This window comes from Xenopus tropicalis, chromosome 5 (genome assembly GCF_000004195.4).
Source record: "Xenopus tropicalis strain Nigerian chromosome 5, UCB_Xtro_10.0, whole genome shotgun sequence".
Lineage (NCBI taxonomy): Eukaryota > Metazoa > Chordata > Amphibia > Anura > Pipidae > Xenopus > Xenopus tropicalis.
The window spans coordinates 14,659,664-14,675,743 of NC_030681.2; the positions used below are offsets into that span (position 1 = coordinate 14,659,664).

Here is a 16,080-nt window from a genome sequence, read left to right on the forward strand (position 1 = left end):
TGACGCACAGTCTGTACAGCACAACTGAAAAGGTACCAATTACTTGGTGATCACACTACCAAAATAGCAGAGCTTTAACACCATTTTGCACAATTTGTGAGTTGTGACACAATACCAGTTATGCGCCGAACAGAGCGATTACTGACTCTACTTGGAAATTCTAGGAAATGTTGAAGCCAACCAAGAGATGTTACACGTTTATAATAAGCCATGGCTTGTCACCGATGTCAAAATGCAACACGAGTAGCATTAAGCTGGCCATACACGCACCGATGATATTGTACGAGATATTCGGTACGTGTATGGCGGCTGGACGAGGTGACCGATATCGCAAAAGGTTGTGCATCGGACGACTAGTAGATTGGCCTGGTTAAAAGATTTTGATTGGGTGCCATTAAAGGCGCCCGAGCAAAATCTACGTTCAGGGCTGAATTGGCAGAAGGAGGTAGAATTCCTGTTGTTTCTATCTCCATATCTGACGATTCAGCCATGAACGTTGCTACATGTATGGCCACCTTAAGGGTAATGTCTCAAGGGGAGATTAGTGGCCCCCGATAAATCTCTACTACTGCAGGGGACTAATCTCCCCGAAAAGCCTTTCCACCGGCAATAAAGGGACTCGCTTACACATCGCTTTGGTTTTCCCAAAGTCGTGCAAAGTTGCCTGCAGAAGGAAATTTTGTGCACAACTTTGGAAAACCAAAGCGATGCATAGGCCTTTCCACTGGCTAGTGTTTAAATAAACCCCCCCCCCCCCCCCCATTAAGAATCTTTAAAGGTAAATGCTTGATCTCTTAGATATTGTTAAAGGAAAACTATACCCCCATAATGAATACTTAATACTTTAGTACAGACCTGAGCGTTTACAGGTTTTGTTCAGCTTAGCAACGTGGTTCCAGTTATGATAACAAACAGAGAACACCTCCTTGCTTTACCTATATGTGGCCCCATATCTAGTCACCCACAGGTCAAGAGTAAGTTATATATTAGAGTAATCGAAGACCAGGGGTCCCCAACTTTTTATACACGGAAGCCATATTCAATTGGAAAAAAAGTGTTGGGGAGCAACACAAAGAGTTCCGGGGGTGCCAAATAAGAGCTGTGATTGGGTTTGACTCCAGGCCAGGAATTCAAAAACAATGCCACGTGGAGCAAAATCCATGGGGATGGTGAGCAAGATGTTGCTCCCGAGCCACTGGTTGGGGAGGTTAGTGCAAAATAACACTGATCTACAGCTATAGACTTATAAAAGCTGCCTACTAGGCCGCTGTAGACCAAGTTGCAAGTTATCAACCACTGCATAGGATTCTTGGGACCCACAGCTGGGATGATTGCCACTTGTTTGGCAACCTAGCCACGTGAGTGGATATCAACATGCATGGCAAGCTTTACAGATAAGAAAGGATCTGCTTGAATTACTGGTTTATGGTGGCAGAGATCACTTGGGTATGGTCTCTCCAGAGTATTATCTTTGCCAATAATGCTAGAGTCTACTCAAAAGATCAAACTATATAATAGTTGGTGAAAGTGGTGCATGTGGCTAGCATTAGATGTGAAGAGAATTGTACTTGTAACCAGTACTCTGCTGACCATATGCAGATGCTATTCAACATAGTGAAGCTATGAAAGGCTTGTAGAGACTGCAATTGCCAAGTCAAGGCCTGTGCATTTAATTAAGTTCCTAATTAGCAAGCCAGAAAATATATATCCACTAGAAGGATTATGGTATCAGGGGCAAAAACAAGGTTACATTAAGAGAAGAAACACTACTCAGTCGACAAGCCGTGTCTCCCTTCGAAAGGGACCACATGATAACGCTCTATCACAGCGTTTTTCAACCACTAGATGTTGCCTGGTGTGCCGTAGGCAGGGCCGCAATTTTTACTTTCAAAGGGGGCCCGGCGATGCTACAGTTTTTCTTAGTAGCTCGGGCCCCCTTTAATAAAATCCGGGCCCTGTCATTGGTTGCGCCCCGTGTGTACAGGTGACGTCAGTACGCACGGCGCGCAACGTTATAAAAGGGCCTGTGTGCGGTCGCGTGTAGGCAGAAGTGCAGAGGCGGCGCGCGTGAGGGGAAGATGCTGCTGAAGCCGCCGAAGAGCAGAAGTAAAATGCTGCTGGGCACCAATGTATTAGGGGGGGCCACGGGGCACACTGACTTATGGGGGCACTGCTGCTGGGCACCAATGTACTAGGGGGGCACTGCTCTTGGCACCAATGTACTAGGGGGGCACTGCTGCTGGGCACCAGTGTACTAGGGGGGCACTGCTGCTGGGCACAGAGTTAAATTTTTTAACATTTTCTAATGGTGGTGTGCCTCGTGATTTTTTTCATGAAACAAGTGTGCCTTTGCCCAAAAAAGGTTGAAAAACACTGCTCTATCACACCCTAAACTCAAATAGCACTGGACGACTGGGCTTGCATCACTGGGACCGGTTCAAGTTCTGACTGTCTGCAAAAAGTTGTATATTCTTACCATATTTACATGGGTTTCCTTTGTGCACCTCAGTACAGGTCAACTGGCTCCTGATAAAACTGACCCTAGTGTGTGTGTGTGAATGCAGAATATAGAGTTCCACTGGGAAAAGGAATGATGAATAATCTCTGTAAAGTGCAGCGTAAATGTGTGCTATATAAATATAAAGGCTAATAAAATAACGATACGTGAATAACAGCAATTTGAAAAGCACAACAGGCTCAGTATTCACAAGTGGGTTTAGCATGCAGGCAATAAAGTGGTCCAATTCTATTTTCTGTGTACAATGCAAAAAGCAATCATATCCAGCACTGTTAATTGCAATGGGAAAGCCGTTTAAACAGTAAATATTTGTGTAATTAAACTGAATGTCTTTAATAAAAAACAATTAAATGATGAGTACCTCAACTATTCCTCCACTTATTTATGATAAATTTTATGTACATATAGGCTATAGCACTAACACAGCATGTTTTACTGTGCAAGTGACACATGTTGTGAGGCTGAGAAAGAAGGGCCCTGCCCCAAAAGGCTTACAAGCCAAGTGTAAACTATATTAAAATGTTATTTCAGCATGTAAGCTTTGTAACATATATTGAAAGAAAAAAAAATTCAATTTTTAACTGTGCAAAATCTGACACTATGAAACTAAAAGTATGAAAACATCCATTCACATAAGCCTTTGAAAGGTATTGCCAAAAAACGACAAGGTATCAAAATAATTAAAATATTATGTAATATTGCCCTGCACTAGTAATAAGTTGTGTTTGCTTTAGAAACACTACTATAGTTTATACAAACAGAGCTGCTGCATAGCCATGGAGGAAGCTATTAGATTAAATCTATTAGACTAAATAGAGCTAAATGGCACAGGTTACAGCTGATAAGCTCTATAAAACACCATTGCATTCTACAAAGCTTATGTTCCCTGCTATGTAACCTGTGCCTTTTCTTCTTTTTTCCAGCTTGAATGGCTTACCCCGCGGCTACACAGCAGTTTTATATATAAACTATAGTAGTCTTTCTAAAGCAAATTGGTTTTACCAGTGCAGGGCAGCAATACATTATATTTTAATTACTTTAAAACACTTCATTTTTGGTGTTACAGTACTGGTAAACAGCATCATAACCCTATTGCTCATATTTATTTAGCAGGTGTCAGTTCTTCAGGTATAAATATAGCCAGTGGGACACAATAGGGATGCCCTCTATCACATCTATTATGTGGCAATACAGCCCTTAATCCACTTCATTTGGATAAACCCAAAAACAAAAAATAAAGTTTATAAACACATAATATATGCCTTACTATTACAAAACCCCTGACAAGTCTTCCTATTTTATTTCTTGTTTGAGATAAAGTATCTTTATTTCATTGTAATCCAGCAAAAAAAGGAAGCTTTGTCATTGTTCCCAGGCCACAGGTGAAACTCTTAGAACTAAATTTCTCTTTCCACTTGAAAAGAGACAAAAGATTACTTGGGAATTAAATGGACCAAATCCTTTTCCACTTTGTAAAAAACCAATTACACATCTATGTATCAGAATGTGTTCAACTGCGTACAGACTAAAATAAACCCAATTTTAAAGGTTAAGGGTTTAAATCTTTTTCAGACTTGACTTAAAAAACTTTAGGCCGATGTCCTAAACAGAGATTTGTCGCCCGAAGTCGCCTGCAGGAGAAAACTTCACGCGGCTTTAGAAAACTGAAGTGATGCGTAGGCCTTTCCACCAGCGATTCCCTTTGTTGCCGGTGGAAAGACATTTATAGAAGAGATTAGTTGCCCACAGTAGCAAAGATCTATCATGGGCAACTAATATATGACTTAGGGTAAGAGTGTTTTAGTCACCCCCGATAGATCTCTGCTATCGCGAGCGACAAACCGCTCCGCCACCAGCAACAATGGAAGTCACCAGTGGAAAGCCCTTCAGATCAATTCGATAATCCGAAGTCACGTGAAGTTCCTCCTGCAGGCAACTTTGGAAAACGAAGCAATACGAAGGGCTTTCCACCGACGACTCCTATTGTTGACTTTGGAAACCCTTTTGAGGAGCAGTTTGTCGCCCGCGATAGCAGAGATCTATTGCAGGTGACTAAACCGCTCTGTGGGTTCTTATACCTATAAGTTTTCGTATGATGTAGACATTGATATTCTGAGAAAATCTGCAACTGGTTTTCATTTTTTATTTTGTGGTTTTTCAGTCATTTAGCTTTTTGTTAAGCTCTCCAGTTTGGAATTTCCGTAGCTATCAGTTGCTAGGGTCTTGTTTACCTTAACAACTAGGCAGTGCTTTAAATAAAGCAATAAGACTGAATAAGACTGCAATATGAATATGAGAAGGACTGAATGGAAAGATAACGAATCAAAGTAACAAAAATAATAAAATTGTAAGCTCACAGAGCAATTGTCTTTTGGCTGCCAAGGTCAATCATCCCCATTTGAAAGCTGAAAAGATGTAGAATATGAAAAAAATTATAATATATATATGGATATATTCAAAAGCTATAAATGCTCTGCTCTGGACCTGGGATCTTCCGGATAAAGGATCTTTCTATAGTTTGGATCTTCATGCTTTAAGCTTATTAAAAAACCATTAAATAAACACAATAGGATTGTTTTGCCTCCAATAAGGATTAATTATGTCTCAGTTGGGATCAAGTACAAGGAACTGTTTTATTATTACAGAAAAAAAGGAAATACTAAAAATTAGAATCTTTTTTTCAAATGAAGATGGCCTTTCCGGATAACAGATCCTATACCCGTACTAAGTTGCTATAACAAAAGTTATCGTAAAGGTGAACTATGCGGTGCCTGATAAGAAGACTCCCTAGAAATAGTCTGTTTGGGTTATTCATAAAAATATCTATTCCCACTATACAATATTCATTAATTATCTATTTTGTATTTTGCTCCCTTCACTAACTAACTGCCCCTAAAGAGTGTGTAAGTGCCCGTATACTTTCCTACTATATAAAGAAATAGGTTATGTTTGTAGGCTTTTTTCTCTTTTCCTATCCAGTCAGTAATACTTCCCCTTGCTCTTTAGAATGAAATCCACTGAATGTTTGTGGAATAATGAAATAACTGCACCCCGACACGAGGTATAGAGAAACACTGCATTTCATAGTGTGTGCAATGCATTCAAGGCCACGGCTGCTTAATACAATGAATGAATACGCTATCTCTAGCAACACCAAGGAAAGGTCAGTAACCCTGCTAGAGACGGAGCATATAGCTAGGATACCGGCACAACAGAACACAGGAGAAGGGGGATGGTGCTGGCAAACCCAGTGAAACTTGTTTTTGCCTTGCCAGGCTGCTCAGATGCCCAAGCATTCCTATATGGGTATCAGCAGAATATATACTATTCTGTACAAAGTTGCGGTGGCCGTACGCGTTTAGATTTTAGTCTTCTTCCGACAAACGTTCTGATATCAATCGTACGTTTAAATGCAACGATCTAAAACTAACATTCAGTCTGAAATTGTAGAGTGAAATTAGTATTCAATTCCATGTATTGCCCTGTTTGGCTAGTGGGGTCACACTACAACACCAGTTAGATTACTGTAAAAAGAACCTTTTTCACCCATGAGCAACATTTCAATGAAAAAAAAGCTGGGGAGCAACACAAGCACAAAAACTTTCCTAGTAGGTGACCAATAAGGACTCAGATTGGTTAATTGGTAGCCCATTGTGGACAGGCAGACTATTGTGGACAGGCAAGAGGCTCTGTTTGGCAGTACACATGGGCTTTATACCTACAAAACATGCCTCCAAGTTAGAAATTCAAAACTGGGCACCAACTTTGAGGCCACTGGAAGCAACATCAAAGGAGTTGGTGAGCAACAGGTTGCTCAAGAGCCACTGGTTTAAAGGAAAAAGAAAGCCAAAGTCACTTGGGGGTGCCAAAATGTTAGGCACCCCCAAGTGACTTTGACCACCTACCTTTTACCCCGGGCTGGTGCCCCTGTGAGGAGGGAACAGCACCAGCCCGGGGTAGCTGCCGGCGCTTCCTTCCTTCTGTTTCGCTGCGCGCGCATGCGCAGTAGAGTGAAAAGCCGAACTTAACCATTAAAGTCGGCTTTTCACTCTACTGCGCATGCGCCCACCGCTGGCATTCCGGAAAAGGAAGCCAGAACACGGAAACGATCCGCTCCAGGTGCCCCGGGCTGGTGCTGTTTTCTCCCAACAGGGGCACCAGCCCGGGGTACGAGGTAAGCGGTTAAAGTCACTTGGGGGTGCCTAACATTTTGGCACCCCCAAGTGACTTTACCTTTCGTTTCCCTTTAAGGGATGCTAAGAGCAAATCAGTCTAGACCAGGGGTCAGGAACCTTTTTGGCTGAGAGAGCCATAAACACCACGTATTTTAAAATGTAATTCCGTGAGAGCCATACAATATGTTTGGCCTCGGATGCGGTGGGGCAAGCTAGGGTGGGTCCCAAGGATGCCGGATGCAATGCAGAGGAGGGCGTGGCCTGCGCTCGGCGGATATAAGACATGCTCTAAGGCGTAGAACACGTCTTGTATCCGCCGAGCGCAGGGGCAAGGTAGGGTGGGTGCCAAGGATGCCGGATGCGATGCGGAGGAGGGTGTGGCCTGCGCTCAGCAGATAGAAGACGTGTTCTAAGGCTTAGAACATGTCTTCTTGATGCCATGCGCAGGCCACGCCCCCGTTTTTTTTTTTAATTAAAGATTTGGCAGCGAGCCAGATGCAGCCATCAAAAGAGCCACATCTGGCTCCTGAGCCATAGGTTCCCTACCCCTGGTCTAGACGAATGGGCCAAAATCACTCCCAAAAAAGTGTGCAAAGCTCGTCCATACTTATCCCAAAATACTAAGGACTAAGGCCTGTGGAACATAGGGAATTTTCTAAATCACCTCAAAAAATCCAGCCGCCAAAAAGTAGATTCCATGACAGGCTGCATAAGTCCTTGCCTGCTGTTCTTTCAGCCTACAAATAAAAACTCCTAAAATGCAGCCATTTTACTTCAATCTGCCATCAGGGCTAATGCACAGGCCTACTGGAAGCACCTACTACCGAACAACTTCCATGGGAAAGCCAATGGAGTGAATTTCACTACAGCCTTTATTTTTAATACATGCATCTTCTACTCTGTGCACATCTTTGGTGAAAGACTACAGCAGCAATATAATACACACTATTACAGGGCATATAAAGAGACAAGCGACCATTTGACTTCACATTTTATCCTAGAGCTGCTGTAATAATTTTAATAATAATAATAAGTGTCCAACCCCACCCATATGCCCTGAAGCCTTTACCTCTTATAAGTGCCTAGCCCTATGGATCCTGCACAACAGCTACATACCGCTAATGGCAACAAAGCCCATAGCACCCAGAATTACAATATCAGCAATATAGTAATATTGAACGGCACAGCTGTCTTTAAAGGAAAACTATACACCCAAACAATTAAGTCACTATAAAAATATATTGCACAAACCAGCTCAAATGTAAAACCCTGCTTCATCTAAATAAACCATTTTCATAAAAATATACTTTTTTAGTAGTATGTGCTATTGGGTAATCCTAAATAGAAAACTGACATTTAAGAATTAAGGGCCGCCCCCTGGGATCATAGGATTCACAGTGCACACAAACAAGCCAAGGTACACATACATGCTAGGCCCCATCAGCCAATGAATGGACAGAGTTCTGCCTTTTGCTCCCACACTACTTCCTGTTACAGTTAGAGCTGCATTATTTCCTGTCAGCTGATCTCTGAGGGAGCACACAGCCCAGCACTAAATGGGAAAGGATGTAAAAGGGCAATATTTACGGATATATATATTCCAGCTTGGTGAGATTCTTTAATAGGTCACTTAACACGATATAAACTGTTAGTTAAGTATTCATTTTGGTGGTATAGTTTTCCTTTAACTAGGACTGAGTTTAAATCAAGGCCTACAGTTGTTTTTTTGTGTGCATCCGAGATGCAGGTCTGCATCTCACTGGATGCACCCATGGGCCTTCAGACCTGAGTTTTAGTACAGTTCCTGTGTGTAAGGGCTTTTTTTTGCTTTTCTAACATACAAACTTGGCTGGATGGTGCTCCCATAACAGTACGTAGGCTGTTTGTTTACTTTCAGAGAGGCAGCACTCTGGCCCTGGGAAAAAGATTCATGTTTTTGCTCACGGAGGGGGGGTGCTTAAGAAATTGGAATCCCCAGTATTTTATAAAAACATTAAAACATTTTGAAATGAATGTGTACCAGCACCGGCAGTGTTAATTATATTTTCTTTTATTATACAAAAAAAAAAAAAAGGAGGTTTTTGGGTGGAGTTGCTCACTGCCCTTTCAGACCCTTGACATCTTGAATTAGTGTAGCTTATGTCTGCAAATCTTCACTGTATTTGAATGGAGGGTCTAGAATCCATTTTCCTTTATTTCTCAGACACAGTTCAGAATTCCTGTCTAGCCTTCTGCTTGGATTCATCACCTTTCTGTGCAGCTGCACCCAACCACCCACACAAATGTGCTTTAGTCCTGCTTGGGTGCAAACCCTTGACGCAATACAAGTTAGTGATCTCACGTTTAGTTCAGTAAAGCCACTGCCTCGCAACCTCACCCTTACGCAGGAATCAATTCTGTGGAAAAGGAGACACAGCTAGTTTGCATGCTGTGTGCTACAGATATGCAAACACCAACATACAAGCACACACTCCTACACAACTGGCACTCACAGATTAAAATGCCAGAGATCACATATAAAGGGACCAGTCAGGAATACACAACAGCAGATTTCTATGAATACCTCACACATTGCTTTATTAAATTTTGTCTTAGCTTTTCAGAAATCTGTGGACTTCTCCCTCTCCAGAGACTGGCTATCGATGGGCAAAATTATCAGCTCTGGTTCTCACTTCATGTCTTGACTGTCAGTGTGGCATGGCGACCTATAACCTCACACAAAGTTAGCTGGGAATGCTGGGAAGTACACATGAGAAACAGCTGTAGAGTAGCAGGGCAACCAGCACCCCATTAGGGCTTGCTCCTATTACTAGCAATAGAGACCTGTAAAACAGGCATGGAATGTTAACAGTCTCCTCATATTGACTACTGCCCTAAACCGGACCCTACAAGTGTACCTCTGCCCCACCTCTCAGCCACAGGCCCTGCTAGTGTATCTGCCTCATACTATTAATAAGATAAATGCAGTATCAGTGCAGCTCTGCCAATGCCACCTACCAGGTGTTGTTTTCTATTTTCCTGTGCCTCGCTCTCACTTTGCCCCTGACTATTAATTGAACCTGCTTACTTTTCTGCTCCTAGGACTGTACCTTTTTCTCCTTTTCCTTCTGCCTTCTGTGTACGTATGACCCTATTATGTATTATTGTACCTTCACTTGCTCTGCCACACAAACTGTACTATTGCCAACTCTGCCCCAAGCTTTAGTAGCCTATTTGGCCCCTTAGCCTCTTGTTTTGTCCCTCACTACATGTAACTGTGTACTCCTTAACCTGACCTTAGCTCTTCATATGTACTTTTGTCCCCTCTATTGTCAACACCAATAACCTACTGTTGCACTTAGTGCAAGAGTTCCCCTATTGGTGTAGATTTCCATCCTATCTAATGTGGTATTAGTGTACCTGTGACCCCCTTCTCTACTTTGCCCAGTACCCAAGATGTTTTTCTGCTCCATTCCCTGCTAGCATAACTGTGCCACTACACCCCCTCTATATTAGGGTTCTAGAGGCCCTCTCTGCTCTACTAGTACAACTACCCTACCAAGTGGCTGTGAGCACATTTTTTGGTTTTCTGCACCATGATACCTCCCTTTTCCTCTGCCATATACCCTTATAGTACACCTCCATATCATACTCTATGCACCAATTCCACAAACTCTTGCTATGTGACATACAGTACTAATGCCCCTAGTTTCCCCATCTTTTTCTCTGCATGAATATATGCCCCTATTCCCACTTTCGCTCTGACATACTTTACTAACACCCCTATTACCCCACCAGTTGCTCATTGACACTCTAATGTACCAATTCCACCATCTCTTGCTCTGCAACATTCTTTACTAATGCACCTATTTCACCATTAACAATTATTTCCTTTTATTGCTATACTAATGTTCCCACATCGTTTGCCCCTATCCCAGCATCCCTTTCTCTGTCCCATATGTTGCTCTGCCATACTCTAACACATATTTGCTCCCATACCATTTGTTCCCATCTCTGCCATACCATTCCAGCTTCCCTTCTATTGCTCAGCGCCACTCATACACCTGTGCCCCCATGTCATGCTCTGCCCTATACCTTACTAATGCCCCTGCACCCCCATATCCCAATCAGGTTATGTCCCCATCTACCCCATAGGCCACTGACACACCTGTGCCCCCAAGTCATGCTCTGCCCTATACCTTACTAATGCCCCTGCACCCCCCATATCCCAATCAGGTTATGTCCCCATCTACCCCATAGGCCACTGACACACCTGTGCCCCAAGTCATGCTCTGCCCTATACCTTACTAATGCCCCTGCACCCCCCATATCCCAATCAGATTCTGTCCCCATCTACCCCATACGCCACTAACACACCTGTGCCCCAAGTTATGCTCTGCCCTATACCTTACTAATGCCCCTGCACCCCCATATCACAATCAGATTCTGTCCCCATCTACCCCATAGGCCACTGACACACCTGTGCCCCAAGTCATGCTCTGCCCTATACCTTACTAATGCCCCTGCACCCCCATACCCCAATCAGGTTATGTCCCCATCTACCCCATACGCCACTAACACACCTGTGCCCCAAGTCATGCTCTGCCCTATACCTTACTAATGCCCCTGCACCCCCATATCACAATCAGATTCTGTCCCCATCTACCCCATAGGCCACTGACACACCTGTGCCCCAAGTCATGCTCTGCCCTATACCTTACTAATGCCCCTGCACCCCCATATCCCAATCAGGTTATGTCCCCATCTACCCCATAGGCCACTGACACACCTGTGCCCCCAAGTCATGTTCTGCCCTATACCTTACTAATGCCCCTGCACCCCCCATATCCCAATCAGGTTATGTCCCCATCTACCCCATAGGCCACTGACACACCTGTGCCCCAAGTCATGCTCTGCCCTATACCTTACTAATGCCCCTGCACCCCCATATCACAATCAGATTCTGTCCCCATCTACCCCATAGGCCACTGACACACCTGTGCCCCAAGTCATGCTCTGCCCTATACCTTACTAATGCCCCTGCACCCCCATATCACAATCAGATTCTGTCCCCATCTACCCCATAGGCCACTGACACACCTGTGTCCCAAGTCATGCTCTGCCCTATACTTTACTAATGCCCCTGCACCCCCATACCCCAATCAGGTTATGTCCCCATCTACCCCATACGCCACTAACACACCTGTGCCCCAAGTCATGCTCTGCCCTATACCTTACTAATGCCCCTGCACCCCCATATCACAATCAGATTCTGTCCCCATCTACCCCATAGGCCACTGACACACCTGTGCCCCAAGTCATGCTCTGCCCTATACCTTACTAATGCCCCTGCACCCCCATATCACAATCAGATTCTGTCCCCATCTACCCCATAGGCCACCGACACACCTGTGCCCCAAGTCATGCTCTGCCCTATACCTTACTAATGCCCCTGCACCCCCATATCACAATCAGATTCTGTCCCCATCTACCCCATAGGCCACTGACACACCTGTGCCCCAAGTCATGCTCTGCCCTATACCTTACTAATGCCCCTGCACCCCCCATATCCCAACCTGTGCACACCACATCGGCTCTGCCCCCTCCCCTCCATTACCCATTAGTGAAAATGTGCCACTCCCTGCTGATTTCCAGCCCAGCTTGGCTGTTTACTGTTGGCTGCCAGGCATTTCCCAGCGCTGCGCCCCCTAGCGTATGGGTATAGAGCTGATCAGGCACAATGGGGCTGCCCGGGGACGTTATGGTTCCCAACTCGCTGTGCAGCCTGGCGGGGGCTGCTGGGAGTTTAGGGCTAGTTGAGAGGCCAATGAGGTCCCGCCTTACCTTTGAGTGGAGGCAGGGGGGAAAGCTCCACAGGGGGCCCCTGCCCGCGGAACTGGGACGAGCCCTGGGAGCGCCCCCGCCTCTGGGCTTTCCGCACCGACTTCCGCGTAAATCCATCCACCTTCTCGGCTGCCGATATCGCCGACATGGCCACTGCCAGGCCCGCGGGGCCACCTGCCCAACCGAGCAGGGAAACGAGGGGGGGGGGGTTCGGGCGGGAAGTGTGGGGTTAATGTCACGGTGACAGCCCCCTCCTCCCCCTAGTGCTGCCCTCCGGCAGGAGAGGAGGGTCCCCTCTAGCGGCTCCTCGCCCCTGTTCTCCCCGGCATCTCCCCTCTTCACAGCAGACAGAAAGTTTTTTACAGCGCTCCGACCGCCATAGACTGGGCTGCACTAGGGGTCGCTGGGCGGCAGGCGGGCTTCCCGTGTCGGTCTAAAAGTCCCTCAGTAAATCCAAAAAAACCGCAAGCCCCCACCCCCGAACTCACAAGGCGACCTGTGGCGGCAACGTCGCTTACCGCCGCCAGCACCGACTTCTGCTAGTGAGTGACAGCTCGGCTGCCCAATCGGAGGAATCAGGAGACACGTGACGAAGGCGGAACGTTCTCAGTGTTCGAAGCGCTGAGTCGGTTAGAAAATGCTTTCCTCTCAGTGACCGCTAGGGGTCAACCAAGCGCCTAGTGAATGGAGGCGAGGTCTAATAATGGACGTCATACTTTTGAAGTTCTGTAGTTGGGCTGTACTGCCTGGGTGTCTAAGTGCTATGTTCTAGTAAGCGCTGCCGCACACTTGGAACATAACACGATCAGGAAAAGGAAGCAAATGACAACCAGAAGGCCGGTTTGGCAGACTTGCGAATGTGCGTGTATACAAATTCTCTATTGGCTGATAGGAAGTGGGGCTGACCAATCAGAATAAACGCTGTGTTAGGCGCCGGACCAACGGGGTGCGTCCCTTCAAAATATGGCTTGTTGTGAGGGAGTCTCTGAGGTGATTGTGTGTGTGTGTGTGTGCTTCACTCACGTTGCTCAGAGTTGAGACGGATAGGTTGTTGCTTACAAAATCGCACGTTTGTTTTCTGGTTGGGGCTGCATTCTCACACAGTTGCGCGAATGTCCCCATATATAATTAGTCAGGCCTTTGGCTTTGTGTTAGGGAATGATCATCTGGCATATTATTGTGCAACATGGACTCCAAGCGCTTGGTATTAGTTTAAAGCAATACTGTCGTGGGAAAACGTGTTTTTTTTTCAAAATGCATCAGTTAATAGAGCTTCTCCAGCAGAATCCTGCATTGTAATCTGTTTTCAAAAAAACAAACATATTTTTTTATATTTAATTTTGAAATTTCACATGGGGCAATATTCTTCATTTCCAGGGTGTTACAACCATGTGACTTGTGCTCTGATACACACTTTACTGCTGCGCTGCAAGTTGGAGTCATATCACCCCCCCTCCCTTCCTCCTACCCCCCCCCCCCCCCCACACACACACACACACACACACACACACACACACACACACACACCAGCAGCCAATTAGCAGAACAATGGGAAGGGAGCAAGATAGCATCTCCCAGTAGGTATCAGAATAGCACTCAATAGTAAGAAATCCAAGTCCGGCTTGGGACTCCTCCAGTTACATGGGAGTAGGAGAAACAATAGGTTAGCTGAAAGCAGTTCTAATGTGTAGCGCTGGCTGAAAGCTCAGACTCAGGCACAATGCACTGAGATGGCGCCTACACACCAATATTACAACAACAAAAAAATACATTTGTTGGTTCTAGAAGATAATTTTAGATGGTAGAGTAAATTATTTGCTATGTAAACAGTGTAATTTAGAAATTAAAAGTATACCATAAAAATCATGACAGTATCCATTTAAGGTGGGGGTAGCGCTGAAATAAAGAATGAAAGACATTGATATTGTGTGTGTCTATTTAGCTTGGAGCAGTGGTATACTGTAACTGGTAGGGTTCTCAAACCATCTTGAAGTTGGCCTTTTTTTCTTCATATATTACAATTGCTCACGAATGGGAGTCCTGCTGAGCCCTCTATGCTGCTCCCACCTTGCAGTCAGAGAGTCTGCCCCTGTTCCGCAATGGCCAGTCTGATGTCCTCAACTAATTAGGGCCTCACAGGGCCCTCTACTAGGGTTGCCAACTTTCTTGGAAAAAAGTTATGGCTTTCCTGTATTTATGTCTTTTTCCCTATAAACAAGCTTCATTTTTACCAGCAAGACTGGTTAAATACTGGCTGGGGTCAATCCTCCCCACTACATTCCTGGGCTGCCCTGTTGCTACAGGGCCTGCTTCCTGCATAGACCCCTGCTTCCAACTTTGGCAGAGCTGCAGTTTTTTTGCAACAACAGTTGAAGGGAAGTAGGTGGGATGTCCCTGTTATTTTCCCCACTCATATGAGGGCTATAGCCTTCCTGCATTTTCAGGACCCCCCTTCTATAACTCTGGATTCATTTGTGGCTATGAATGGCTCAACCCAACAATAGGCGCTCAGACCAAATGGACACATATGGTATAATTTCTAGACTTTTTAATGTTGATTTTTGCACGTATCCTTGTAAGAGTGTGTAAAGGTCTGTTTTTTTGGTAGATAGACATTTTCAAGTTATATAGTGTTACCCATACACCAATAAAATGGACCTTGGGTCCACAGCTGTGTGGTGTACTAAGAATTGGATGGTTTTATTTATTAAATTGGTGACTCCTGCTCTTTTCTTGGGATCTCCGGTGCTGTAAAGGTAAGCCCGCAGCTCAGGGGCCAGAAATGCCCCATGGAAAGATGCCTTCCCATTGGAAAGATATAAGGGAAAGGCAGTTCAGGCCTATTTTAGAGCTTCCGTAAACCGCTCAGTAATGGGAGAGGGGAGTCCAGGAAACTTTCATTTCTGGTTGTACATATGTTTGTTTATTTTGTTTTAAGCAAAAATGGTTTCCAAGTTAAGCTTGGCGCCCTTTTTTGGTTAAAAACGTTTGTACTGCACTGTGATGTTACTGTCCCTGATGAAAGTTCCAGATAGGAACTGAAACGTCGGACTGAATAAAGCCTCACATTTATTTATCTAAACCTCTGTGATTCTTCTTGAAAAACATCCTGCGTGTGCTGTCATTCCAACCCTGTGTATATATATATATATATATACAAACCAAGAGGGTTCAGCACTCCTTAGCAAGTGGCTAATTGACCCAGGTGCATGGGCGTCCGCAGAAAATTTTCCAAGGGGGGGCAAGTAAGCTAGCATCATCCTGCAACAGACAAATATATATATATATATATATATATATATATTTTTTTTTTTTTTTTTGCAGGATGATACTAGGGGAGGCTAAAGATGGCCCATACACAGACTGACCTACAGCTAATGTGACACTTAGTGGATTCGCTGCTGGCGTAAAAAGTTAACCTCCCAACTACCTCTTGCCGTTCCCACTGACTCCCAGGGATACTGTACTACTGTACAAAAGTGCGGGGGGTGCTTTTTTTTTTACCCTAAAATGTTTAGTATGTAAATGTATTCATACGTGCACTTCTGTGAGGGGATCTGCAAA

At 44.7% G+C, this 16,080-nt stretch overlaps 1 protein-coding gene across 1 annotated transcript in view; it reads right to left on the reverse strand.

Moving 5' to 3' along the window:
- The window catches only part of ppp2r5a (protein phosphatase 2 regulatory subunit B', alpha), a 57,365-nt gene extending 44,102 nt beyond the window's left edge, over positions 1-13,263 (reverse strand). The window contains exon 1 of the mRNA NM_001078689.1: positions 12,517-13,263. Coding sequence (NP_001072157.1) covers positions 12,517-12,664 — 148 coding nt within the window. The 5' untranslated portion in view covers positions 12,665-13,263. The remainder of the gene's footprint in view (positions 1-12,516) is intronic.
- Positions 13,264-16,080: the final 2,817 nt, after the last annotated feature.